Consider the following 27,012-nt stretch of genomic DNA (forward strand, 5'->3'; position numbering starts at 1 on the left):
TTTCCGGAATATAATTAAATCAGCCCTCCTAGAGATTAAAATTCCGAGTATTAGAGTAATAGTCCTAATGCCGGTTAGGTAAATTTTGTCTTTCACAGAGAAATTTAAGTACACCAAAAAAATTAATGTTGAAGAAGAACTTTGGCAGAATAGAAGGAACTAAGAAGAGAGTCTGAATACTGGCTCTGGCTCTAGCTATAAACTGCTTTTTGCCAGTTCACTGGTAAACGAAGAAAAGCAACCTAAAAATGAGAACCTCTTGCCTATCTTTAAAAAAAAAAAAAAAAAAAGCCAACGAACATTGCGGCTTGGCCTAGCTACCGCTCATAATCATCAACAAATGATACTGTCATTTGGTCCTCTAAGTCAGTACTAGCTTATTTTATTGATCGCTTAATAAATTTTACCAAGTTTCCTTAAAGGTCAAGTCAAAAGTACTCTTTTATATAATTACCGTCGTAATAATGATTTGAAATCAATCTCTTAGAATTATCTCCTTCCTAAGATTAAAAGATAGCTACTGGGAAATTCCCTGGGGGTCTAGTGGTTAGGACTTGGTACCTGCACTGCTGTGGTCCAGGTCCAATGCCTGGTCAAGGAACTTCCACAAGCCTTGAGTGTGGCCAAAAAGAAGAGAGGGAGAGTGAGAGAGCTACTGGAAAACAAAATTACAAAATGTATTCAAATCTACCATACTTTCAATCAAAAATGATCACAAAATGAGTCTCTTCAGAAGCAGAAATCACTTAAATACAATTTTTTTAAAGCTATTTTTATTATAATCAAGCCTTCTGGTGGTCACTTCACTATCAGTATTCAGTTGCTAGTTTAGGCTAACAGCAGAGCTAAGAGGATAAGACATTTACAAAAATAACATATTAAAAAAAACCTAAGTGTCAAGATACAAACAATCTAACACACATTAAAAAAGACACACGCCCACTCTTTTCATTTCTCAAAAATATAACTCTCCAAATGTAGAACAGAAAAAAATAATGTATACAAAAATGTAAGGCTACACTATACTGAACATTCCCATCATGGTGATTATGTAAACCAAATGGAACACCCATCAATGCAACGCATGCAATCCTGACTTTCAGACATTTGACTTTCATAAAATCCAACTTTCACAGAAATATACTGACATCTTTAAAGTGCATTTACACACAAGCTCTGGCAAGAAGAGCAGATACCTCAAAGCACCCCGCTCACACAAGCAAGCATCCTCTTACCAAACACAACCTCCCTCCTACCCCATCACCTGCATCTCTGCTCCTCTCTCCCTCTTTTCCCTGCAGAGCTGCAGGTGTCACTGGTTGGCAAGAATATTGAAGCTGGTTAATCACCTGCCAGCCAGGTAGTCATGACCCAAGAGACAGCACCTGCACAAACCATTTACAACGTGTTTTTAGTACTCTGGAGTGAAAGAATGCCCAATAAGATAGATAAGTCAGTGGGAAATTTTTCAACTTTTGAATAAGTTCTTATGACAGTAATATGTTGAAAGTAGGAAATTAATATTTTCTAAATTATTAAAATCCCAAAATCTAAAGGAGAATGAAGAACAACAGCAAGTTACCTATGTATACACAATAAATATTTGCTAAAGTTGCTTTTCTCACTTCAAATTTTACCAATTATTATACTCCTCTGAGGTAAACTATTTTCTAATCAAAGTTCAAGGAAAATAAAAATACTTAAAGTTAACGTAAAAATCCTTAATATTAAAATCTTAACTTCTGAGTATATAAGCTGTCAATAAACAAGATGAAAACAGGAATAGTTTACATTTTTTAAAACTTGGTATCAATAAAAAGATTTTAGACATGACACTAAAATCCCATTATAAAAAAGATGATAAAGTGGACTTAACCAAAATTAAAATTTTTTGCTTTGTGACATTGTTAAGAGATAAGTTACACACTGGAAGAAAATATTTGCAAACCACACATTTGACCAAAAAAAACCTTACAATGTAGAACAAATAAAGAACTCTCAAAACTCAACAGTAAGAAAAAAACAACTCACTGAAAAAAAGGGGCAAAAGATGGTCTCAATAGGTTAACTACTCTATGATTCTCTTTATTGCATTCTCCGAAAGACAAAAGTACAGTAGTAAAGACTCGATCAGCGGTTGCCAGGGACTCGGGCATGGGGAGAAGGGTGTAAAACAGGAACAGCAGAGGAAGTTTTTGAGGGTGATGGAACAGTTCTGTTTCCTGATCATGATAGTGGATATATGAAACTAGTCACATGTAAAAACTCATAGAATTATATAACAAAAACAATCAGTTTTACTGTATGTTAATTTAAAAAGTAACACTTACAAAGGAAAATATTGCCTTTTTCCAGCCTTCTCTCGAGTCTCTATTATAGTCCAGACTCTATGCTGGGCACCAAGAATACAAAGTTTAAAAGACAGAGTTTGGGAGTTCCCTGGTGGCCAGAGGTTAAGGACTCAGTGTTGTCATGGCTGAGGCTCAGGGTGCTACTGTGGCTCAAGTTCATTCCGTGGCCCAGAAACTTCAGCATGCCATGGGCACAGCAAAAAGGGGAGGGAAAAAAAAGGGCGGATTTCCCTTCAGAAGAGGAGGCAAACAAGTACAATATGATAAAGGCTTCAATGGAGGAATATACAAACCCCACAAAGTTCTACACTTAAGAAAGGCTTCCTGTGGAATAAAGGGCAGGAGGTGATGCTTGAGATGAGCAGGGATTGCCAAGACAAAAGGGAAGAGCATTACGGACAGAGGAAAGAGCATCTAACAGAGAAGTATGGAAGAACACAGTATATAGCATACTTAGAAAACTACCAATAATTATCTTCCCAAGAACAAATGGGCCATACAAGAATGTGGTCAGGAGTTGAAAGCAGGTTCCCTCCAAACAATACAAACGGTCCTTGAATTTGAAGCTTTGGAAATGTCAGTTTTCTGATTCGAGCCAAGCTGAGTACGTGTATTCATTCCCAGCTCCCTTGTTCACATGGTCACAATCACTGTGCTATCCTTGTATCTATCACCTCCGCCAAACTACAGTACACCCAGGGCAGCTAATAAAATGTGCTTAGGTGTTCGGCAGCACAGCGCTGGGATTAAAAGCACTGTGCCTGGCCCAGTCTACCAGGGTGCAAATCTAGACTGCACCATTTGCTAGTTGTTTAACCTCTCCGTGCTTCAAATCCCTCACTGATAATGTGTGAATAATAACTTTACCTATTCATTGGACTGCTATGAAAAACGTGGGTTTTTTGCTTTCTTTTTTTTTTTTCCTTCCGTCTTTTCTAGGGCCGCACCCTCGGCATACGGAGGTTCCCAGGCTAGGGGTCTAATTGGAGCTGTGGCCACCAGCCTACGCCAGAGCCACAGCGAGGACACAGGATCCGAGCCTCATTGCAACCTACACCACAGCTCATGGCAACGCCAGATCCTTAACCCACTGAGCGAGGCCAGGGATTGAACCTGAAACCTCATGGTTCCTAGTCAGATTTGTTAACCACCGAGCCACGACGGGAACTCCAAATGTGCTAACTTATATAAAGTGCTTAGAACAGTGCTTGACTCATAGTAAGCACATAGAAGTGTTTGCTCTTAATACTCAACAAATGTTAGCTACGTAAAATAAGGACTTATATGTTATCACAGTTTGAAAGCCCAAATTACTCAAAGTATACATAAGACCAACAGACTGAAAACTAGAAATGTGCTCAAATTAAGGAGCTAAATAAATGGAGAATGTGTGTTCACAGATCAGAAGATTCAGTATTGTTTAAAGATATCAGTTCTTCTGAAATTGATCTATATTCTCAATGTAAAATCAAATCAAAATCTAGTTAGGTGAGTTTGTAGAACCTGATAAGGTGAGTCTAAACTTTTTATGAAAATGCAAACAGTCTAGAATAGCCAAAACAATTTCGAGAAAGAAAGAGGACTTGGACCATTTCAAGTTAGTATAAAGCTACAGTAAACAAAGCTGTGTGCTATCAAGAGAAACAAAAGCCCACATTTATCCAGACTTGTTTTTTTTTTTTGGTTTGTTTGTTTTGTCTTTTTGTCTTTTTAGGGCTGCACTTGCGGCATATGGAGGTTCCCAGGCTAGGGGTCTAATTCTAGCCGTAGCTGCTGGCCTATGCTATAGCCACAGCAACCTGGGATGAGACCCACACCACAGCTCATGACAACACCAGATCCTTAACCCACTGAGCGAGGGCAGGGATCAAACCCAAAAACCTCATGGTTCCTAGTTGGATTCATTTCCGCTGAGCCACAACAGAAACTCCCAGAGACTTATTAATGTTCATAATACCTATATTAATAGTAGCCAAAAACTGGAAATGATCCAAATGTCCATCAACAAGCGGCCAGATTAACTGTGGTATAACCATACAAGAGAATACTGGTCAGCAATAGAAACAGAATAAAAATACATGACATAGCTGAATCTCAAATAATCATGCTGAGTTAAAGCAGACAGACAACCCCCCCCAAAAAAAGCACCTTATTTGATTCTATTTATATAAAATTCTAGAAAATACAACCTAATCTATGATAACAGAAAACAGACCAGTGGCTGCCTCGGGAAGTGGGTGGGGAGAGGGGGCAGAGTGCAAAGAAGCAGGAGGGAACTCCTGCAGTGACGACTGTGGTGGTGGTTATACAACTACAGACGTTTGTCAAAACTCATCAATGTACACACTTAAAATTGGTGAATTTTACTGTATATAAATTATGCCTCAAAATATATGAAATATAATTGTAAGGCAACATTGTCTTTTAAAAATAAAAGTATACCTTTTTTTCACGGAAAGAACACAGGCAAGAATTGCCATTCACTTAATGTTGTTGAGAAATCTTTATTACATCATGAAAATTCTGTAAACTTAATCTGTCGAAACAACCAAAAACACTGCTAATGGTTCTTTCTTTTTTTTTTTTTTTTGTCTTTTTAGGGAGGCATATGGAAGTTCCCAGGCTAGGAGTCAAAGTCGAATTGGAGCTGTAGCTGCCGGCCTACACCACAGCTCACAGCAACGCTGGATCCTTAACCCACTAATGGGGGCCAGGGATTGAACCTGCATCCTTATGGATGGATACTATTTGTTTCTGTTGAGCCATGACTAATGGTTGTTTTATATATCTGTGTCTCCTTTAAAGCACCAACTGAAATCTACAAACAAAATTTTCCAATTCTGAAGTACTTATTCTAGATGAAAATTAATAAGCACCAAAGAGTTTAACATGGAAATTCATTAGCAAGCTTGTAACTGGCCATAAGGTATCTAAGACTGCCAGGTTCCAAAGAATTGGGAAAAAAATGTATAAAGGAGATTTAAGAAGATGAAACAGGGAGTTCCCGTTATGGCTTGGCAGAAATGAATCCAACTAGTATCCATCCATGAGGTTGCAGTTTCAATCCCTAGCCTTGCTTGGTGGGTTGGGGATCAGGCATTGCCGTGAGCTGTGTAGGTTGCAGACGAGGCTCAGATCCTGCATTGTTCTGCGGCTGCGGTGTACGCCAACAGCTGTAGCTCTGATTAGACCTCTAGCCTGGGAACTTCCATATACCATGGGTGCAGCCCTAAAAACCAAAAAAAAAAAAAAAGAAAGAAAGAAGAAAGAAAAAGGAAGATTAAACAGCTCTTATGCTTCCCAAAATTTAACAATGGTACTTCCCATGATTCTAATTCTACTCCTACATAAAGAAACCTGCAAGGATCAAGAATATAGAGGTTGCTCCTTAAAGCAAGAAGTCAGTCAATGATAGGAAACATAAGGACATCATTCTTAGCTCATGAAGTTCTCTCAGTGAGTACTACTTACCTGATTAATTCTCTGGAGGAAAGATGTTTTTCTCCTTAAGTCTCAAAAGATAGCAAGTATTTTATTTTATAATATTAAGCAGTTATTTAAGTCTATCTCCATATTAACCTCAATCCGTAAAACTAGAAAACAAAATCTCTACCCTAAGCAACAAATGAGGATTTAAATATTTACAAGGAGAAAAAAGGCAGCATAAACAAATTTCCAGGTAAATAATCATAGCAATAGGTAGCATGTATATAATATGGACTTGGTTAGAACGGGCAATGTACTGCTTTATCTTCTTTTTTTTTAATTTTTTAATTATAGTTCATCTATCTGTGGGGCTAGTGGTTTTTTCTGGTTTTTTTTTTTTTTTTTGTCTTTTTGCTATTTCTTTGAGCCGCTCCCGCGGCATATGGAGGCTCCCAGGATAGGGGTCCAATCGGAGCTGTAGCCACAGCCTCGCGGGATCCGAGCCGCATCTGCAACCTACACCACAGCTCACAGCAACGCTGGATCGTTAACCTACTGAGCAAGGGCAGGGACCGAACTCGCAACCTCATGGTTGGTTCCTAGTCGGATTCGTTAACCACTGCGCCACGACGGGAACTCCCCTGCTTTATCTTCTAATTTAAGTTGTCATATAAGTTAGTTCACAGCTTAAGATATTTAAGATCTCAATTAGGTCAACTTTTCCTTTTGTAAAGTAAGAATACAAGTAACCAGTATTCCCTCTTCAAGTTCCACACAAACAGACACCTTCAGGCCCTTATGGGCTCTATCCCTTCTACCTAGGATGCTCTCTCCAGTTATCCCCCCATCTAGTTTCCCCACCTTCCACCACCTGTCTTAATTGGTAGATGTTCCACCCCGACCCCTTGAGCCAGAAGCAATCTCTCCGTCTTCAGAAACCCCACAGCTCTTTTCTATAATCTCTTAGGCATTTAACACTTTTTTTAAAAACATCTCATGGTATTTGCTGTAGCCAGAATGAGGTGGATGGGAGCACAGAGGGAAACAGAGAGCAGGGAAGGTTACAGGCAAAATTCTTCATTAAACCACTAGGAAATAACACTTTCTAGCTTATACTATACTTAAGTCCAGTCAACCTTCTTCTACTAAAAGGATCCTTGAAAAGAAGATCCCTATTTTATTCAGCCTTGTAGCCCTCAGAGCATGTAGGGCCTGAAATTAAATATTTATTGGGTGTGCTGCCTAGAAGGAGAGAAATACATTCAACAATTTTTTTTTTTTTTTTTGCCTTTTCTAGGGCCACTACCGAGGCATATGGAGGTTCCCAGGCTAGGGGTCTAATTGGAGCTGTAGCCGCTGGCCTACACCACAGCCACAGCAACTCGGGATCCATGCCACGCCTGCGACCTACACCACAGCTCACAGCAACGCCAGATCCTTAACCCACTGAGCAAGGCCAGGGATCGAACCCGAAACCTCATGGTTCTAGTCAGATTTGTTAACCACTGCGCCACGACGGGAACTCCTCAACAATTATTTTTTATGCACTCTGCCCCATGCTGCCTTAGGGAATATAAAAGGAAACAAATAGCAATAATAGAGACCTTCTCTAAAGCTACTAAGAGACAAAGACACGTAAACAGATTAATACAACTGTGACTAGGTGTGATAACAAGGGATAAACAAGCAGGGTGCTGTGAGGGGAATATTATGCATGTTGAAAAATCTTTTAATTCCACAAACTATATTAGGAAAGTCTAGATTTTTGAAGGGCCCAAAGACTAGAAAGGTTTCAAGAGTGGTACAATAAGGTTCCCTTAATCTTAAAATTTTTTTCTTAACCTGAAATTAACACTCCACCTATATAAACAACCTGACCTGCAAACAGAGAGTAATAAGTTTCCCTCTATTCTCAGTACAGCCCTCTGCAATAACCAAGCCTATTCTTCGTATCTTATTTACACCAATTTGCTCATCCCATCCTCTAACATGTGTCTGAATTGTGCACCATTGCCATAAAGCATGTGCCATTCCCATGCCCCAAACTCTGCTTATCTAAATCTATTTAACCTTTAAACTTCTTCTCAAGGCCTCCTTCCTGAGCTATTACCCAAGATTACTACATTTCCCCCAAATGTATACTGTACTATTACTACTATCTGCACATTTCTTTCTTGACAATTAATAATGACAAAGTAAATTCTTAACATTTTATATAACTTGAGGTTAAGCAGAACTGGTCTCAAATCCCAGTTGTGCTACAGCCTTGCAAGGTAAAGTTGGGCAAGTTATAACACCTTCTTGAACCTTAGTTTCCTCATTAAAATCAGGATTTAATTAGGTGATGTGCACAACATGCCTAATACAAACACACATACACACACACTCATACTACCTACATTACATACATATAGACTTATTTAAGTTTATTATTCTTTATTTTCCAAGAAGGGAGATGCAAACTCTCCCTAAAACTCAAGGCAAGAAGTTCCCTTGTGGTTCAGAGGGTTAAGGATCTGGCATTGCCACTGCCACAGCTCAGGTCACTGTAGGGGCACACGTTCATTTCCTGGCCCAGGAACTTTCACAGGCTGCCAGCAAGCCCACCCCCCGTCAAAAAAAACAAACAAGGAAACCAGGAAAATTCACAGTCAAGAGAAGCCTAAGAAGACATGATGATCCTCAGATAGCCACGGACATTAGGAAAAAACTAAGAAAATCTGAATCAAGTATGGACATAGTAGTAATAATGTATCAGTACTGACTCACCAGCTGTAACACATGTGAGACGTTAATAGATGTTAATAGGGAAAACAGTGACAGGCATACAGGAACCCTCTGTACTTTGGCTGAAGTTTTCCTGTAAATCTAAAACTGTTCTGAATGTTTTAAAAAAATAAAATAAAACACGACTAAGGGCAAGAGCAATGAAACATGGACAAAGTGGGTTCTAAAACTGAATCAGTTAGTTGATATAAAGGAGTCTCACAACTTTGGAATGTGCCCTCAAGAAAACTCACACAAGACACCCTCAGCAGAACTGCTCATGTCTCCTACTGAAAACCATGAAAAACTCAGAGGCAAAAAAGACACTGCCAGATACGGAGGTCCTAGGATGGTGGCCCTACCACTGACATCCTTCCTAAGTGTTTTTATCTGCCTCAGTGCAAACCTGAAGCTATCCAAAAGCTCAAGGGAATGGTCCCTGGTTCGATCTCGGGTTTCGGCACAAAAAAAAAAAAAAAAAAAGTCAAGGGAAGAAACATCTTCTATCATGTAAATCAAATAGTCCATAAATTTAACATTTTCACAATCTGCATTATCCTTCAGAGGCACGCAAAACCACTTCTGCAAATTTCAGCCTCAGAAGAGAAAGTCCAAAAGGAATGGGGTTGACTCATCAATTTAAAAGCATCAACGTCTGCCCCACCCCAGAATGGGAACGTTACTACGACCACTGCCTGGGTCATCCCACGCTCAGCCCCTACCCCAGCCCTCCTTCAGTCTCCACCTCCGACGCGCGCTCCGGCACTGGACACAACCCGTCCCACCCTCGGCTCAGACCTGGGGTCAGGCTGTCCCCACGCCAGGGTCCACGCCCTGCCTCTCCTGTCCCAATTCATGCTCCTACCCGCGCCCGACAACTGCACTCACCCGGGCAGTGACCTTATACACCGTGTAGCCCCTTGGGTGTCGCTGGGGCTCGGTGACAGTGTAGAAACGGGCCAGGTCGGCACCCCGCTCGCGAGAAGAGGTCATCCTCCCACCGCCTCTGCCGCCGCCGCCTGCCGGGGATCATCAGGGCAACCCGGCGCCGCCGCGGTCCGGGTTCCCTAAGCAGCGGCGAAGCGGCGAGGGGGCGGTGGCTCCGCGGCGGCGGCGGCGGCGGCGGCGCCTCAGCCACTCGACTCTACTTCCGGGTTTCCGGAAAAGCTTCCGGGTCAGGCCGGGGCTTGGGGCTTCCAGGAGAGCGGATTCCGAATGGATGCTGACCCTCACAGGGCCTGAGCCTGGCGAGGGGGCGAGGATCAGGCAGTATCACCACCACTCTGGTCACGGCGGAGACCCGAGAGGTGTCCGCCAAGACGCTCTGCGCACTAGCTCGGTCAACTTCTCCATTCTGTGGGAGCTGGTGGAGTGAAGACACACCCCGCCCAGCCTGTGTGTGCTTAATGCAGAGTCGCGGAGGAATGGAGAGATATCCCAGCCTGGCATGTCCTTCCTTCCCTACTCTCGGCCCATTATTACGTTAATTTTATTTTATTTTTAGGGCCACTCTTGCAGCATATGGAAGTTTCCAGGCTGGCAGTCGAATCAGAGCTACAGCCTAGCCACACCAAAGGGGAATCTGCCGCAGCAACATGGGATCCAAACCGCATCTGCGACCTACACCACAGCTTCTGGTAACCCTGGATCCTTAACCCACTAAGCGAGGCCGGTGCGCAAACCCACATCCTCATGGAATTTAGTCTGGCCACTGAGCCCCAACTGGAACTTCCACCTATTATTTTAAATACTGACAATTTCTGAACTCTCTCACTGACCTAACTCTTCCTTCTTTCTCAGAAAATCCCCTCCACCTGTGCACATGTCTATACCACCACAGAAACCTCTGAATGTTTAAAAAAAAAAATTTAAATTTAAAAAGAATGTTGCTTGCTTGACATTACAGTTCCACAAGTGTTAAGTTGCAAGCCACTCCCATTGACAGTATGCCCTAGAGGGAATTCTAGATGAAGGAAATTAAGAAACATTTCCTCCTTTGGTATACTAGCCCTTAGATAGTTAAGATGCATATCTAAGAGAAAATTTAACAGATTCTTACATCTTCCCATAAAAGCACTAAAATCATTAACTTGAGATGCCTGTACTGTGTGATTAGCAATAATCTTTTGATGCCTGACTGCATGTTTTTTCCAGAAAAAAAAAATTACACATAACCTGGCTTCTCCTTTACCTCCTTGAAGCAGTTTCTCAGAGCTGAGAGGTTGTTTCCTGGGCTACAGTCCTCAAAATGGTCCCTGAATAAAACTGAAAGTTCTTGCTCTTACATTATGTGTGGTTTTGTTTGTTTGTTTTAGTTGACACAACCCTGTATCAATTTTAAAATTCATCCCCTTGAGACAGAATATTAACTCAGGTAGTCAGTGCAGAAGCAAGCGCTTCGATGCATTCTTTGATATGGTCATTGGTTAACTTTTTTGTGGCTTAAGGGCTCCAGGGAGTAACATCCCCACAGGCCTTGTTTACTATAGGGAGTGTACCTACAACCAGATGGACGTTAATCCCTAATCCCGTGACTCAGTTTACAGGAAGAAAAGAACAAAGAAACTGATACTTAACGGGACATTTCCACCCCTAGGACCCTATTGGACAAGGACTGATATGGGTAACTGAGCAAGGCCAATGGGAGAAGATGACATCTCTCTGGACCCCACCTTGGTACCCCTCCCCCCAACTTTAAGGAATAACAACCCCTATAGGACAACAGAGAAAGGGGGCTCTTCTCCCCCCTCCCAGTTGTCCTGGGAGCTATCTGATTTCATTTAATAAAGACTTTGCTTGCTTGCTACCTGTGTGTTTGCAGAGTTCATTCTTCGACTACCGTGACCAAGAACCCAGATTCCGGTTCATCTTTCTGGTATCACCCTCATATTCTTAAAGCTGGAAACTGCGTCTGGCTTGGGGGAAGAAAAAAAAAATCACCCAACCTCAGAAAGCTACTACAAGGATAGAGTTTCCTATTTCAATCGGTTGCTTTCTGCTTCCCCTCTTTGTTAAATTTAAGTTGTTTTTGAAGTAATCTGCATCAATATACAAATACGCATCACACATTCAGAATGTCATACATTCATTCCCACATCCACTTCAATCTGTCTTCACTGCTGTATGGCTACTGTGGAACTGCTTTAAAAAAGTTCTAATGACTTCATCTTACCCGGGATTTTCAGACTGAATGTTTCTGATTATTTCCACCTTTTCAAAACTTGTCTATGTCCTGAGTATATGTCACCATTCTCTTACTTTTTCTTTTACACTCTGAATCATTCACTCCTTTTCAATCTCCTTTGTTGATTTCTCCTCCTTCCAGGAGACTTTAATATCCTGTTCCCCAGGATTTTGCCTTTGATCCGTTGTTCTTTATTCCAATTGATTTACAAATCTAAATCTTACGGAATATCTTTTTTCTAGGATTTGACACAAATTATGCAGGTCTTTACCACTTAAAACAAAACATTAAAATCTGAGCTTTTATTTTCCTCGTAAGCCTTTTCTTTTTTTTTTGTTTTGTTTTGTTTTTTTTGTTTTTGTCTTTTTGCTATTTCTTTGGGCCCCTCCTGCGGCATATGGAGGTTCCCAGGCTCGGGGTTGAATCGGAGCCGCAGCCACTGGCCTACGCCAGAGCCACAGCAACACGGGATCCAAGCCGCGCCTGCAACCTACACCACAGCTCACGGCAACGCCGGATCGTTAACCCACTGAGCAAGGGCAGGGACCGAACCTGCAACCTCATGGTTCCTAGTCGGATTCGTTAACCACTGCGCCACGATGGGAACTCCCAGTAAGCCTTTTCTTATCTCAATGACTGACCTTATTCATCATTTAGTTACGTTAACCAGGCATCCGGGATGCACCTTAGCAACTTCCTCTCCCACTTTTATCCAAATTTGTTTGATTTAGCAGCTGTCATCCGTTAAAACTAAAAGAATGGAACAAGACATACCATGAAAGTTCTACTCAGAGGACTTAAGGAGATACATTAACAGGAACAAAGAAAGCAAACTTAAGGATAAAGGGTTCGATTTGTGAGGGGGAAAAAAAGAGTTGGCTGCCATTCCAGTTCTACAAAGATCAAGCCATTATCCACTGCACTTGGCCACTGACAGTGTGCCCTGGGGGGAATTTAGAATAGAGCCATACTGGAAACATTTCTTACTTTGGATTCATTGGCCCTTGGATAGTTATGATGCAAATCTAAGGAAAATTTTTCAGACCCAAGATTGTTGCATCTTCCCAAACATTGAAAAAGACTAAAATCATTAAGCTGAGGTATCTGTTCTTTGCGGTTAGCAGTACTCTTTTGATGTTTGACGTCATGTTTTCCCTAGGGGAAAAAAAAATAACATATATCCTGGTTCCTCCCTTACCTCTTTGGAGCAATGCCTGAGAGGTATCTGAGAGGCTGTCTCCCAATCTATAGGTCTCAGTAAGGTCCTGAATAAAACTTAACTCACCAAGTTGTGTATTTTTCTTTCAGTAACAAATTCACCAAGAAGATATCACAGAAGTTCTAGTCGTTGAACACAACTAGTGGCCATGAGGACGCCAGTTCGACTCCTGGCCTCATTCGGTGGGTTAAAGATCCAGCCTTGCGGTGAGCTGTGGTGTAGGTCACAGACACAGCTGGGATCACGCGTTGCTGTTGCTGAGGCTGTGCGGTAGACCAGCAGCTGCAGTGCCCATTTGACCCCTAGCCCAGGAACTTCTGTATGCCAATGGTGCAGCCCTAAAAAAAGAAGAAAAAAGAAAAGGTACGACAATTTTAAATGTCCACATGCCTAATAAAAGAACTTAAAAATGTATAATGCAAAAACCAGTAGAACTAAAAGAAGAAACAGACAAATCCATGATTGTAGTTAAGACTTTAACTCTTGGTAACTGACAAAACAGACAGACAATAAATCAGATTTTTTTAATTTCCAGGCATGTAAGAAAATTTCTGTCCAATCTTAGCTGAGCACTAAGCTAAGAGAACAGAGACTTCAGTGGCCACACACAACAAATAGACTTTACAAAATTAATTCAGAAAATTTATTAACAACTACTACAAGCAGTAACAATGAACTGTGTGGAGGGAAGAGAATCTGATTTCCAGAGATGTCACATTATGATATTTGAAATGTCCAGTTTTCAAAAATTATGAGGCATCCCAAAAAATAAGAAAGTATGGCCTAGGAGTTCTAGTCATGGCTCAGTGGAAATGAATCTGACTACTATCCATGAGGACGTGGGTTTGATCTCTGGCCTTGCTCAGTGGGTTAAGGATCCAGCATTGCCATGAACTGTGGTGTAGATTGCAAATGAGGATCAGATCTGGCATTGCTGTGGCTGTGGTGCAGGCCAGCAGCTACAGCTCCAATTGGACTCCTAGCCTGGGAACATCCATATGCCGCAGGTGTGGACCATAAAAGACAAAAAAAAAAAAAAAGGAAAGTATGGCCCATACTCAGTGAAAAAAATAATCAATGAAAACCATGTCCATGAGGAAGCCCAAATGTAAATAAACTATTTTAAATATGTTCAAAGGCAAAACAAAACAAAAAAAAGAACAAGTAAAAAACATTCAAACTGTTCAACCAAAACTGGCTCAAGAAGAAACAGAAAATCTGAACAGACCTCTAATGAGTAAAAGTATTGAATCAGTAATTTTAAAGCTTCAACAAGGAAAAAGCTCAAAATCAGATGGCTTTGTGGGTGAATTCTACCAAGAATTTAAAGAAAAATGAATACCGATCTTTTTCAAACTCTTCCAAAAAGTAGGAAACGAGAAAACACTCAATAACTCATTCTATGAGGCCAGTAATATCTGGATACCAAAGCCGGTTGAAGGTATCTCAAAAAGAGAAAATTTATGAATATCTGTATCCCACAGTGTATTAAAAGGGTTAAATGCCACGACCAAGTGGGATTTATCCCAAAAATGCAAAGATGGTTCAACTATGAACATAAACCAATGTGATAGACTGTACTAATGAAATAAAGCAGAAAAACACATGATCGTCTCCATAGATGCAGAAAAAGCCTTTGGCAAAATCCTACACCTTTTCATGATAAACACAAAGTAGAAACAAAAGAGAATTCCCTCAGTCTGATAGAGGGCGATGATGAAAGCTCACCCACAGCTACATCATACTCAATGCTGAAAGACTGAAAGTTTTCTCCCTAAGATCAGCAAAACAAAGATGTATACTCTTTCTGCATTTTTTAACATTTTACTGGACAATCTAGCCAAGGCAATTAAAAAAGAAAAATAAATTAGGAGTTCCCGTCGTGGCGCAGTGGTTAACGAATCCGATTAGGAACCATGAGGTTGCGGGTTCGGTCCCTGCCCTTGCTCAGTGGGTTAACGATCCGGCGTGGCCGTGAGCTGTGGTGTAGGTTGCAGACGCGGCTCGGATCCCGTGTTGCTGTGGCTCTGGCATAGGCCAGTGGCTGCGGCTCCGATCCGACCCCTAGCCTGGGAACCTCCATATGCCGCGGGAGCGGCCCAAGAAATAGCAACAACAACAACAACAACAAAAAGGACAAAAGGATCTGGCGTTGCAGTGAGCTGTGGTGTAGGTCACAGACGCAGCTCCGATACTGCGTTGCTGTGGCTCAGGTGTAGGCCAGCGGCTACAGCTCCGATTTGACCCCTAGCCTGGGAACCTCCATATGCTGCAGGTATGGCCCTGGGAAAAAAATAATTAAAATAAAAATAAAAAATATTAAAAAAAATTTTTTTTGGTCTTTTTTGCCATTTCTTGGCAACGCCAAGATCCTTAACCCACTGAGCAAGGCCAGGGATGGGACCCGAAACCTCATGTTTTCTAGTCGGATTCATTAACCACGGAGCCACGACGGGAACTCCCCCAAAAATAAAAATTTAATACATTAAAAAAAAGAAAATGGGAGTGCTGACTGTGGCGCAGTGGGTTAAGGATCCAGCATTGTCACAGCTGCGGCATAGGTTGAAGCCACAGCTTGGATCTGCTCTCTGGCCAGGAAACTTCCATATGCCATGGGCTCAGCCAAAGAAAAAGAAAGGAAAGAAAAGAAAAGAAAGAAAAGAATTCCATTCCATTTACAATACCATCAAAAATAATAAAATATTAGAGAACAAATTTAACCAAGGAAACGTAAGACATATGTTAAAAACTCTAAAAACATTGTTGAGAGAAATTAAAGTAGATCTAAATAAACAGAAAGTCATCTCATGTTCATTAATTAAGATGGAAATACTCCCCAAACTTATCTACAGATTCAGAGTAATCCCTATTAAAATTCCAACTGCTTTTTTTCCTTTTTTTAGGAACGGTCAAGCTGATTTTAAATTCATTTGGAAATGCAAGGGATTCAGAATGGCCAAAACAATCTTGGGGAAAAAAGAAAAAAGAATTCACTTCCTGATTTCAAAAATTTACTACAAAACTATAGTAATCAAGGCGTATGGCAGTGGCAAAGGGTAAACATACAGCTAAATGGCATGGAGCTGAGGGTTCAGAAATACACTCATACATTTGCAGTCAAGTGATTTTCAACAAGGGTCCCAAGACCATTCAATGGCTAGGAGGGTGGGGAGGGTAGAAGATAGTCTTTTCAACAAGCGACACTAGAAAAACTAGATATCCACATGCAAAAGAATGAGTTTGGATCTCTAAGGCCATATACGAAAAATTAACTCCTGTTACATGCATCAAAAAGGATGAATTTGGGGGTTTCCTTGTGGCTCAGTGGGTTAAGGATCTGGCATCGTCACTGCTGTGGCTATGGTTACAGGTGTGGCACAGGTTCAATCCCTGGCCCAGGAATTTTTATATGCCATGGGCACAGCCAAAAAAAAATTTTTAAGTATGAATCTTACACACATAACATATAACACTGAGCACAGTAGCCAGACATAAGAATACATACTCCATGGTTCCAAAAACAATTAAAACTAATCTATGGATAGAAATCAGAACAGAGGGTGAGGATGAGGGGTGCAAGGGACAATGTGGATTGCCTGAGAAGCGGGTGAGAAACTCTTCGGATGCTAGCAAGGGCCATATTCTGGTTATTAGTTACACAAGTGTATACTTACTGAAACATTTATCAAACTAAATATGTTTAAGATTTATTCAATTTACTGTGTGTATGTTGTACCCCAATCAATAATTTAAAAAAAAAATTAAGGAAATAAAAGTCCCCTGGTCTCCCAACCCCCCTCCCACCCATCTGTAATATTCCCATTAAAATCATCCATTTTAAAAGCTTATGGCACGATGTCACTGGTCTGTAAACTCCTCAGTGGGTCTTATCATCATGATTTATGTTATTCATTTTTTTTTCTTTTTCTTTTTTCTTTTTTTTTTAGGGCCACGTGGAAGTTCCCAGGCTAGGGGTCTAATGGGAGCTACAGCTGTGGGGCCTACACTATAGCCACAGCAACACCAGATATGAGCCACATCTGCAGCTCAAGGCAACACCGGATCCCCAAGCCACTGAGCAGGGCCAGGGATTGAACCCTCATGGTCATAGACACAAGTTGGGTTCATTTCTGCTGAGCCACAACAGTAACTCCTGCTATAGGTTACAAGATTTTTTAGGCTCCATCATGTCTGGTCCTTGCTCACCTGTAAGTCTCATTTCTCTAGGTTTCAACCAAATTCTTTGCAATTTTACACCTCCAGATCTTCAAACCATGGGTTTCTTTTGAAATCCCCACCTCACACCATCCTGAAGCAGCCTTCGGGGATCGGCTCACTCAAGGACTAAAGTCTCTCTGAAACTCTTTTTCACAGCCACAACCTTCCCTTTCAAGGAGAAGGTGTTCCCTCCTCTTAGCGTCCACACCTCCATTCTAAATTTGTATCACAAGGTAGTGATGTGCTGTGTGAGCTAATTTAGGGCTGACCTGCTTTGTTATTCCACTACTTCGTGAATTCAGGGACTCTTCTTTTGTATTTGTACCCTGGGTGGGGTCTTTTGTCCCAGTGGCTAGAGGATAAGAGCTATTTGCTTAATGTGTTAATTCCAAGGCTCTGAAGATTTTTTTCCTGCCAATCCAATTAAATAATCAGGTTATAAATGATTATGGTTTTTGCCAAAATCATCAACTTATAACTACTGATCTGAGCTTCTGTACAGAAAGAAATAACAAATGTACCCATATTAAACTCATAATATCAGTCAGAACCAAAGAAATTTGAGGTTTCGGCAAAACTGTGCTTCCTTGTTGTAGACTTTTCTTCAGTTTCTATTAGATTGTTCAAAATATTGTAATAATTCAAAGATTTCCTTAAATCTTTTTTTAACCTTTAAGATCCTAGACCTCCCGGGTTTAGATAGCTAATTATGAACTAAAGATTAATTAAAGAGAAAAAAGTGATATATAATTTACACCTGGACATTAGCCTTCATGAGAGACTTATCCTGCTTCCAGCTAAATGTCTAGCTTTGCCATGGCAGAGTCAAAATACTTGGTAAAGATACCATGAAATAGCCATTTATTTATACATTATCTAGACAAACAAAAGACATGGTTTCTGTCCTCAAATGGCTATTTGACCTCCGGAAACAGTATATCTGCCCTTTCTTACATTCAGCTCCCTCATGCTCTCCTCTGCTGTTCGATTTCTCAGCATCTTTCTTCTCCTGTGTCCAAGGAACCCCTGCTGAGATCTGCCCTTGCCCTTTAATACCCTCCCGGAAAGATAACCAGAGGGGCTGCAAAATAGACCAAGCCAGACAGCAAGATCATTTGTCCATGTTAAGTTCCATTCCATTACATCCACAAATATCTACTCTCTTGGGACTCACAAACCTGCAGAGTCCCAGAGAGATGGGAATACGGAATAGTTTGGAGGGAGATGGAGAAGAGCTAACCCGAATTTTATACCTGACTACCAAATTCCAGTCACTGTACCTCTGTGTTGAAACCCTGAACATCAAGAGTTCTTAATTTAATCAAACCGTTTACAGGTTAGGAAAGAAATGAGAAGTCCTAGCAAGGCCTGAATGCTATAATGTTTTCATCAAGGACCACTGCAGAACATATACTCATGGAGAATTCCATCAGCTTTCCAGACCAATTCACTGACTATTGTAAGGCCCTTAATGAAATCTGGTTTGCTCCAAATTAAATCTTTAATTTGCCCCCACTCCAGCAGGCTCAGGTGTAATTTAGACCTGGAAAAGGAGAAACAGCATGGGAAAAAAAAAAAAAAAAAAGATTCCATAACCATAAAGAGTTAGGAAACTTCTGCACCAGATGACAAGGTTCTGCAGGAGAGCGAGAACTATGTCTCCATGACAACCTGAGATATTTTTATTTCGAGAGTTGGTAGGCTATACAGAAACATTTTTCTAGAATTTGAGGCTTGAGAGTGAAGTATAAGAACATGTGTGGGAGTTGAGAGCTAATTCAGATTTGGATTTTCATCTTTATTCTTTAGTTTTTCCTTGAAATCCACGAGTTGCCAAATCCTGCTTTTTAAGAGCAAAAAGGCAAAAATAATTGTTATACCCCACATTTATATATAAATGTTATGTACAGGTACATGTAACTATGTAACTTCATGAACTGGGTTTTGTTAACAAAAGATAAGAGGTTTATTGAAGAATTGGAGAAATTCGTATCGATCGATCATTCAAGATAGGTTATTATGTTTGGCATACCCATTCTTAGCTAAAAAAACCAGAGGGTATCAGGTGGATACCTTATGTGTCAGATCTGTACTATATTACTTTTCATTTGCCTTTGTAGCATTTTAATCTCCTGTGTTTAATTTCCTCTGTACTGTTTCCCGAAGGGTGTGCAGTAAAGCTGTTATATGTGTATCATCTACTCAGTATATGTGGTTTATTCAACCAAATGTATATTCAAGTTTGTTTTTCATACAAAGCCGATGCAAAATAAAAGAAACATTTCTGCCTGTATTTTGTAACAGATACTACACAGCTATCAGCTTAGTTAATCCTCACCATATTTCCTAAGTACTATTATCCCCATTTTGAGATGAGCTAATTTTAATCAAAGAGATGATACATTCGCCCCGTGTGCTACATATGGAAGTGTCACGGTCTGTTATATCCAAGGTCTACTTGACACTTATGAGTCTTCCCACTTCCTGTGCTACCTTGAATCTCAATGACCTTGTGATTCTTGAGGCATAGACTGAGCTTATAAAGATATTGTTTCTGGACATTACATAATACAATATATTGGTACTTCCAGCTATGATATCTTTTAAGTTCTTGCAGTAAAGATGTCCTCTGCTCTAAGCATATAGCAATGAGAGATAAAATATAAAAACAGAAATTAAGCAATAAAACCAAGCCAAAAAACAAACAAAATACCATTGCTCATAACTCATAGAAATCTCTTGAAGGTCCAGAAATATAAAAGTTGAGGCCTGCTAGGCTCCCCATTTAGGAATTTTGCTCCTTCTAGATAACACGGATCAAAAGTCCTCCCAAGAAAGAGAGGAGGAGGACTCGGTCTCACTGAGGAAACTAGGGGTTTCTTCACCCATGAAAAAAGGCTTAAAAGTGCTGCAGTGACTTCTTCCCAAATCCTGAACTGGGGAGGCAGGAGAAAGATGATACAGCTTCATATCCAGGACCTGTATCAAGCAGTCCACTAGCTCAAAGATTGGATCTGCAGCGTTTCTCACTTTCCCTCTCTCTCTCTCTGGCAGCACCTGTAGCATGCAGAAGTCCCAGAAATTCCCAGGCCAGGGATAGAACCTGCACCACAGTAGTGACTATGCCAGATCCTTAACCTGCTGTGCCATAAGAGAACTTAAGAGAACTCCTGTATTTGCATTGTCTCTCTCTCTCTCTCCGTTTTTTTTTTTTTTTTTTTTTTTTTAAGAGCTGCAGTCGCAGCATATGGAGGTTCCCAGGCTAGGGGTCCAATCAGAGCTATAGCTGCTGGCCTATACCACAGCTCACAGCAATGCCAGATCCTTAACCCACTGAGCGAGGCCAGGGATGGAACCCGTAACCTCACGGTTCCTAGTTGGATTCATTTCCACTATGCCACAATGGGAACTCCTGCGTTGTCTCTTTTTTTTTTGTCTTTTTTTTGTCTTTTTTGTCGTTGTTGTTGTTGTTGTTGTTGCTATTTCTTGGGCCGCTCCCGCGGCATATGGAGGTTCCCAGGCTAGGGGTTGAATCGGAGCTGTAGCCACCGGCCTATGCCAGAGCCACAGCAACGCGGGATCCGAGCCGCGTCTGCAACCTACACCACAGCTCACGGCAACGCCGGATCGTTAACCCACTGAGCAAGGGCAGGGTCCGAACCCGCAACCTCATGGTTCCTAGTCAGATTCGTTAACCACTGCGCCACGATGGGAACTCCCTGCGTTGTCGCTTAATAGCATAGCTGGACAGGCCTAAGCCACCAATATCAGACTTGATTCTAGTCTGGGATTATTTGGGGTGAAATGGAAGCAACTAGGACACAGTCAGGTAAGTATATCAAACTCTGAAATATCACTCCACAGAAAAACCAAAATGAAGACATTATTAATGACAAAAAACTAAAAGATTTTATCATCCACATTAATTCGCTTAAATATAATATTTTTAAAAAGGAAATAACAGGCCCAAAATGCAGTGACTTGTGCTATCCCTCACATCACTAAACCAAGACTTGGAGTTCCCATCGTGACTCAGCGGTAACTAACCCAACTAGTATCCATGAGGATGCGATCCCTGGCTAAGGATCTGGCATTGCCATGAGCTGTGGTGTAGTTCGCAGACACTGCTCGGATCTGGTGTTGCTTTGGCTGTGGTGTAGACCAGCAGCTGTAGCTCTGATTCGACCCCTAGCCTGAGAACTTCTATATGCCACGGGTGTGGTCCTAAAAAGACAAAAAGAAAAAGAAAAAAAGAAAGAAACAGACTCATAGCCTTGTGGTTGCCAAGGGGGAGTCAGGGAGGGAGTGGGATGGATGGGTAGGCTGGAGTTGGTAGATGTAAGCTATTATATTTAGAAAGGATAAGCAATGAAGTCCTACTGTATAGCACAGGGAAATATATCCAGTCTCTCAGGATAGAACATGATGGAAGATAGTATGAAAAAAAGAATGTATATATATATATATATGTGTGTATATATATACATACATGGATGACTGGGTCACTATGCTGTACAGCAGAAATTGACACAACACTGTAAATCAACTATACTTTAATACAAATAAAAGAAGATAAAAAGAAATTTTGTTAGGAGATTCCCTGTTGGCTCTGTGAGTGGGTTAAGGATTCAGCATTGTCACTGCTGTGGCTTGAGTTGCTTCTGTGGTGCGGGTTTGATCCCTGGCCTGGGTGCAGCTGAAAAAAGAAAAAAAGAAAAGAAATTGTGTTGGGAATACAAATGAAATTAGTATTTGGAGTAATGAATTTTTTTTTTTTTTTGTCTTTTCAGGGCTGCACTCATGGCATATGGAAGTTCCCAGGCTAGGGTCCAATTGGAGCTGTAGCTGCCAGCCACAGCCACAGCCACAGCCACAGCAACTCCGGACACAAGCCACGTTTGTGACCAACACCACAGTTCAAGGCAACGCTGGATCCTTAACCCACTGAACGAGGCCAGGGATGGAACTTGCACCCTCATGGATACTAGTTGGATTCGTTACCAATGAGCCATGACCGGAACTCCTAGAGCGATGGAAATTTTTATATACACCTAGTGGAAGTACAGCCACTTTAGAGAGCAATTTTACAATACGGAGTTAAGATGAGGATGTCACTGCACAATCACTGGCACAGTTCCACCCCTGGAAACATGTAAAGAATCTTCACAAATGTGAACAGGAAGACATACAAGGAGGATTCATTAGTAATTACTGGATTAGCAGCAATAAACTGTTGTTTATTAAACTACAGTAATAAATAAACTATAAGTAGTTTAAACTGTAGTTTACTGTAAACTATTGTTTACAGTTTTTGTAAACAATATAAATGTATACCAGCAGAATAAAGGATTAATAAATTATGCCTTGTATTTGGAATGCTGTACAGTACTGAAAAGTGAATGAACCAGTATTGGAGGTATACACATGGGTAAATCTTAAATTACAATTTCTTTTTTTTTTTGCCTTTTATGGCGGCTGCACCTGTGGCATATGGAAGTTCCCAGGCTAGGGGTCACATTGGAGCTGCAGCTGCCAGCCACAACCATGGCCACAGCAACGTGGAACCTGAGTGGCATCGATGACCTACACCACAGCGCACAGCAATGCTGGAGCAAGGCCGGGGATCAAATCCACATCCTCATGGATACTAGCCAAATTCATTACCCCTGAGCCGCAACAGGAACTCCCTTAAATTACAACATTAAGATTAAAAAGCAAGTTGCAGGAAGATACAGAGTACCCCACTTATACATAGTTTTAAAATATGTTACATGAAACATTACATAATGTTTGGTACACTTACATCCATTGAAATATTTAAGAGCATATGTGGAAATGAAAAGGAGGAAATTCAGGAGAGTCGTCACATCTGGGGAGATGAAGGAGTTGTGCGTGAAGTGCCAAGAGGTTTCAGCTATGTTAGTTTTTGGTGGCGCCCATGGCATGCAGGAGTTCTAGGCCAGGGATGGAACCTGCACCACAGCAGTGACAACGCTGAATCCTTAATCACTAAGCCACCAGGGAATTCCTCGGCTACTTTTTTTTCTTTAGAGCTGCACTGGCAGCATATGGACGTTCCCAGGCTAGAGGTTGAATCAGGCTAAAGCCGCTGGCCTACACCACAGCCAGTGTAACTTGGGACCTAAGCCACGTCTGCAACCTACACCACAGCTCACCACAACATCGGATCCTTAACCCACTGAGCGAGGCCAGGGATCAAACCTGCATCCTCATGGATACTACTCAGATTCCTTTCCACTGAGCCATGACAGGAAGTCCCCTCAGCTACTTTTTAATACTTTATTTTTTAAACTGAGTGTTGTGATAAATGACTAAATGAAAGAGTGAATGAATCTTAACTACAAATGTCATTGAAGTCCACCTGGTATAGAGATATAACAGTATATCTGGAGAGATTATTTAAATTGAAACTTAAAAAACCACAAGTGCTATCCTCTGGTTATGGCATTAACTTCTCCCCCCAATCCCAGAATACTGAAGTATGATTGACAAATAAAAACTGTATGTATTAGGAGTTCCCTTGTGGCCTAGTGGTTAAGGACTCAGCATTGTCACTGCTGTGGGTCAGGTTTGATCCCTGGCCTGAGAACTTCCCCATTCCACAGGCAGGGCCAAAGCAAAACAAACAAACAAACAAAACCCGTGTATATATATTAAGGTGTACATGTTTTGATATATATAAAGATTTTGAAATGATTATCACTAGTTAATTAACATATCCTATCCCTCTCCCAACTTAGTTATCACTGCCTGTATGTGTGGTGAGAACACGTATCTTAGCAAATTTCAGGTACATATTTTTATTAATCATAGTCATTATGCTGCACTTCAGATCTCAGAACTTATTCATCTCATAACTGAAAGTTTGGACTCCTTGACCAATTAATTATGGTATTAATTTCCAACTCCTCCTGCCCTCTCAAAACTAGTCTTCTCCAGATGGCTAATATTTCTGCTTCTGTCCGTTCTGGATTTTTCTTTTGTCATAATCCTGACTCTGCCTTGTAGCTGATCCAGTCTGGACATTCCAGACCAGACACCTGAAATGGTCATGCCCCTGCTGAGGGATTTGAAAAACAAATTTCTGGTAATTCTAAGTTGCTTTGTTATTGCTCAAAATTCATACTTCTGAATATTATCTGCTGTCACATTTCTGTAGCTCTAATCATCTCTATTTCTAGCTGTAGAGCCCTTCATTCCTTAATGAGGTTTTCCATACCTCTATCCCACTCTGAAAAGTGCCTCCACTAGCGACTTACTCCTCTGGAGGAGAGCCATGCTCGGACTTCACGTCCCTGCACCTGTCCATGCTCCTCTCTCCTCCATCATCAGCCATGGCACCTCCAACAGAAGAGAGGAGCAGTGTTACCCACTTTAGTTTTCAGCAGGAAGAACAACTTCCATGGATCAAGAAGAAATACAGGAGTTTCCGCTGTGGTGCGGTAAGTCAAGAATCCAGATTCTTTGCTGTCTCCCACTTAACAGAAAATAGATATCCATAGGGAGTTCCCATAGTGGAGCGGCAGAAACGAATCCGACTAGTATCCATGAGGATGCAGGTTCAATCCCTGGCCTCACTCAGTGGGTTCAGGATCCGGCGTTGCCATGAGCTGTGGTGTAGGTTGCAGATGTGGCTCGGATCCCATGTTGCTGTGGCTGTGGAGTAGGCCAGCAGCTACAGCTCCAATTCAACCCCTAGTCTGGGAACTTCCATATGCCACAAATGCAGCCCTAAAAAGGGAAGGAAAGGAAAGGAAAGGAAGGAAAGAAGGAAGGAAGGAAGGAAGGAAGGAAGGAAGGAAGGAAGGAAGGAAAGAAGGAAGGAAGGAAAGAAGGAAGGAAGGAAGGAAAGAAGGAAGGAAGGAAGGAAAGAAGGAAGGAAGGAAATAGATATCCATAAATCATTAATCCCTTTACAGGGCCCACCAAATGGTGAGACCACACAACTACATTCCTGATCCTTGCTGCCATGAAAGGGAAATAATTTACTGGCCAAGCTCAAACCTCAAAAATTGGTGGAGGAGAAAAAGTAGGTGAGGAAAACAGAGAAGCAGAGACCTAAAGAATTCTACTGTGCTTCAGATTAACCTCTGGGAGCAGGAAAAGAAGTATCTGGATTTAGCAACCCACTTCCCTGGTGGTAAAGTTCACCTGGCTGTCGGATGAACACATGGGGCATCTCAGTGGGAACTGCAGAAGTGTTTAAGGATAATTCTCAAAAAAAAAAAAAGTAAAATCATACAAAATAATTTCATTTAACTCATTAAAAAGAGAACCAGAGAGATATTACAATCTGTTCAAGGAGAATCTGAAAAAGCAGACATTTTAGAGCACAGGAATACTGAACTTACAAGTGGATACAAACTGGCTTTTCTACAGAGGAGAGTTCTCCCTCCTTTGGATAAAATTCGTTCACATATTCATAGACAATAATCATTTGTATTATCATCAGTTCTCCACAAATAATTTTCTACGAAATGCTAAAATAGTCTAATCCAAGATAAAGGTGAATATCTTTTAGGATCAGTTCCATTGAAAGGATATTCATTAATCTCTGTTGCTTATTTCAAAGTACTACAGGAGTTCCTGTCATGAATCAGTGGTTAATGAATCTGACTAGTATTCATGAGGACACAGGTTCAATCCCTGGCCTTGCTCAGTGGGTTAAGGATCCGGTGTTGCCGTGAACTGTGGTGTAGGTCGCAGACACGGCTCGGATCTGGCGTTGCTCTGGCTGTGGTGTAGGCCGGGGCAGCTGCAGCTCCAATTTGACCCCTAGCCTGGGAACTTCCATATGCTGCGGGAGTGGCCCTAAAAGACAAAACAAAACAAAAAAGCAAAAAAACAAAAAAACCAATAACAAAGTGCTACATTTCTCCTTACAAATCACAAACCAGAGGTTATAGTATAGGTGTATTAGAGGTGTACCGAATGTTCTGATCTTTCCCAGGTCTCTATTTCTGGTCCAGCAATAACCATTCATTAAAAAAAAATGTTATCTACAATCTATTGTGTAATTATTATAGTACTAGGTAGGGTAAAATTTGAAAATAATAGTTTATGGTACTTGCTCACAATGTACTTACAATCTCATTATGCATAGAAGACATTCAAGAAACCACTGGTCAACAAATTTAATGAAAAAACTGCAGGTACAATTGGAAATGAGGCAGTATAAAATGGAAATACATTGGATCATCACTTGTCATGGATTATGTATTTGTGAATTTTCCTACTCTCTAAAATATATCTGTACCTCCAAAATCAGTATTTGCAGTGCTTTTGCAGCCATTCATGGACATGGGCAAAGTGGTGAAAAATCTGGTGGCATGTTCCCATCTGAGGTCTAAGGAAGCAAAGTTCAGTCTCCTTGTTTCAGCTCTCGCCATAAACAAGAGTCCTCTTCACAGTCTGTTTAGTGCCACACTTTTCAAATTTTTGTCCTTTTTTTCTTAGTGATTTTTCTGTTGAAAGCAACCCCCAAAGGTAGTGCTGAAATGCACTACTGTACCTAGAGTCTACCATGTGCCCGATGGAGAAAACACATGTGCTATATATATGCTTCACTAAGGCATGAATTACAGGGGTCATGAATTCAATGTTACTGAATCAAAAATTTATAGCAAATAAAGTGTCTCTAGGAGTTCCCATTGTGGCTCAGCAGAAATGAACCTGACTAGTATCTGTGAGGATGCAGGTTCGCTCCGTGACCTCACTTAGTGGGTTAAGGATCCAGCCTTGCAGTGAGGTGGGGTGTAGGTCCCAGATGTGGCTTGGATCCTGAGGTGCTGTGGCAAAGGCTGGAAGCTGCAGCTCCGATTCAACTC

The 27,012-nt window shown here is 41.2% G+C and overlaps 1 protein-coding gene across 4 annotated transcripts in view; it reads right to left on the reverse strand.

Annotated features, from left to right (window-relative positions):
* The window catches only part of RPS6KC1 (ribosomal protein S6 kinase C1), a 183,661-nt gene extending 173,971 nt beyond the window's left edge, over window positions 1-9,690 (reverse strand). For 2 of the 4 annotated variants that reach the window (XM_047751829.1, XM_047751828.1), the window contains exon 1: window positions 9,432-9,680. In XM_047751829.1, coding sequence (XP_047607785.1) covers window positions 9,432-9,536 — 105 coding nt within the window. In that variant the 5' untranslated portion in view covers window positions 9,537-9,680. Of the gene's footprint in view, window positions 1-9,431 lie in introns of all 4 variants that reach the window. The other 2 variants (XM_047751827.1, XM_047751830.1) reach the window with 2 other exon arrangements.
* Window positions 9,691-27,012: the final 17,322 nt, after the last annotated feature.

Source organism: Phacochoerus africanus, chromosome 11 (genome assembly GCF_016906955.1).
Source record: "Phacochoerus africanus isolate WHEZ1 chromosome 11, ROS_Pafr_v1, whole genome shotgun sequence".
NCBI classification, from domain to species: Eukaryota; Metazoa; Chordata; class Mammalia; order Artiodactyla; family Suidae; genus Phacochoerus; species Phacochoerus africanus.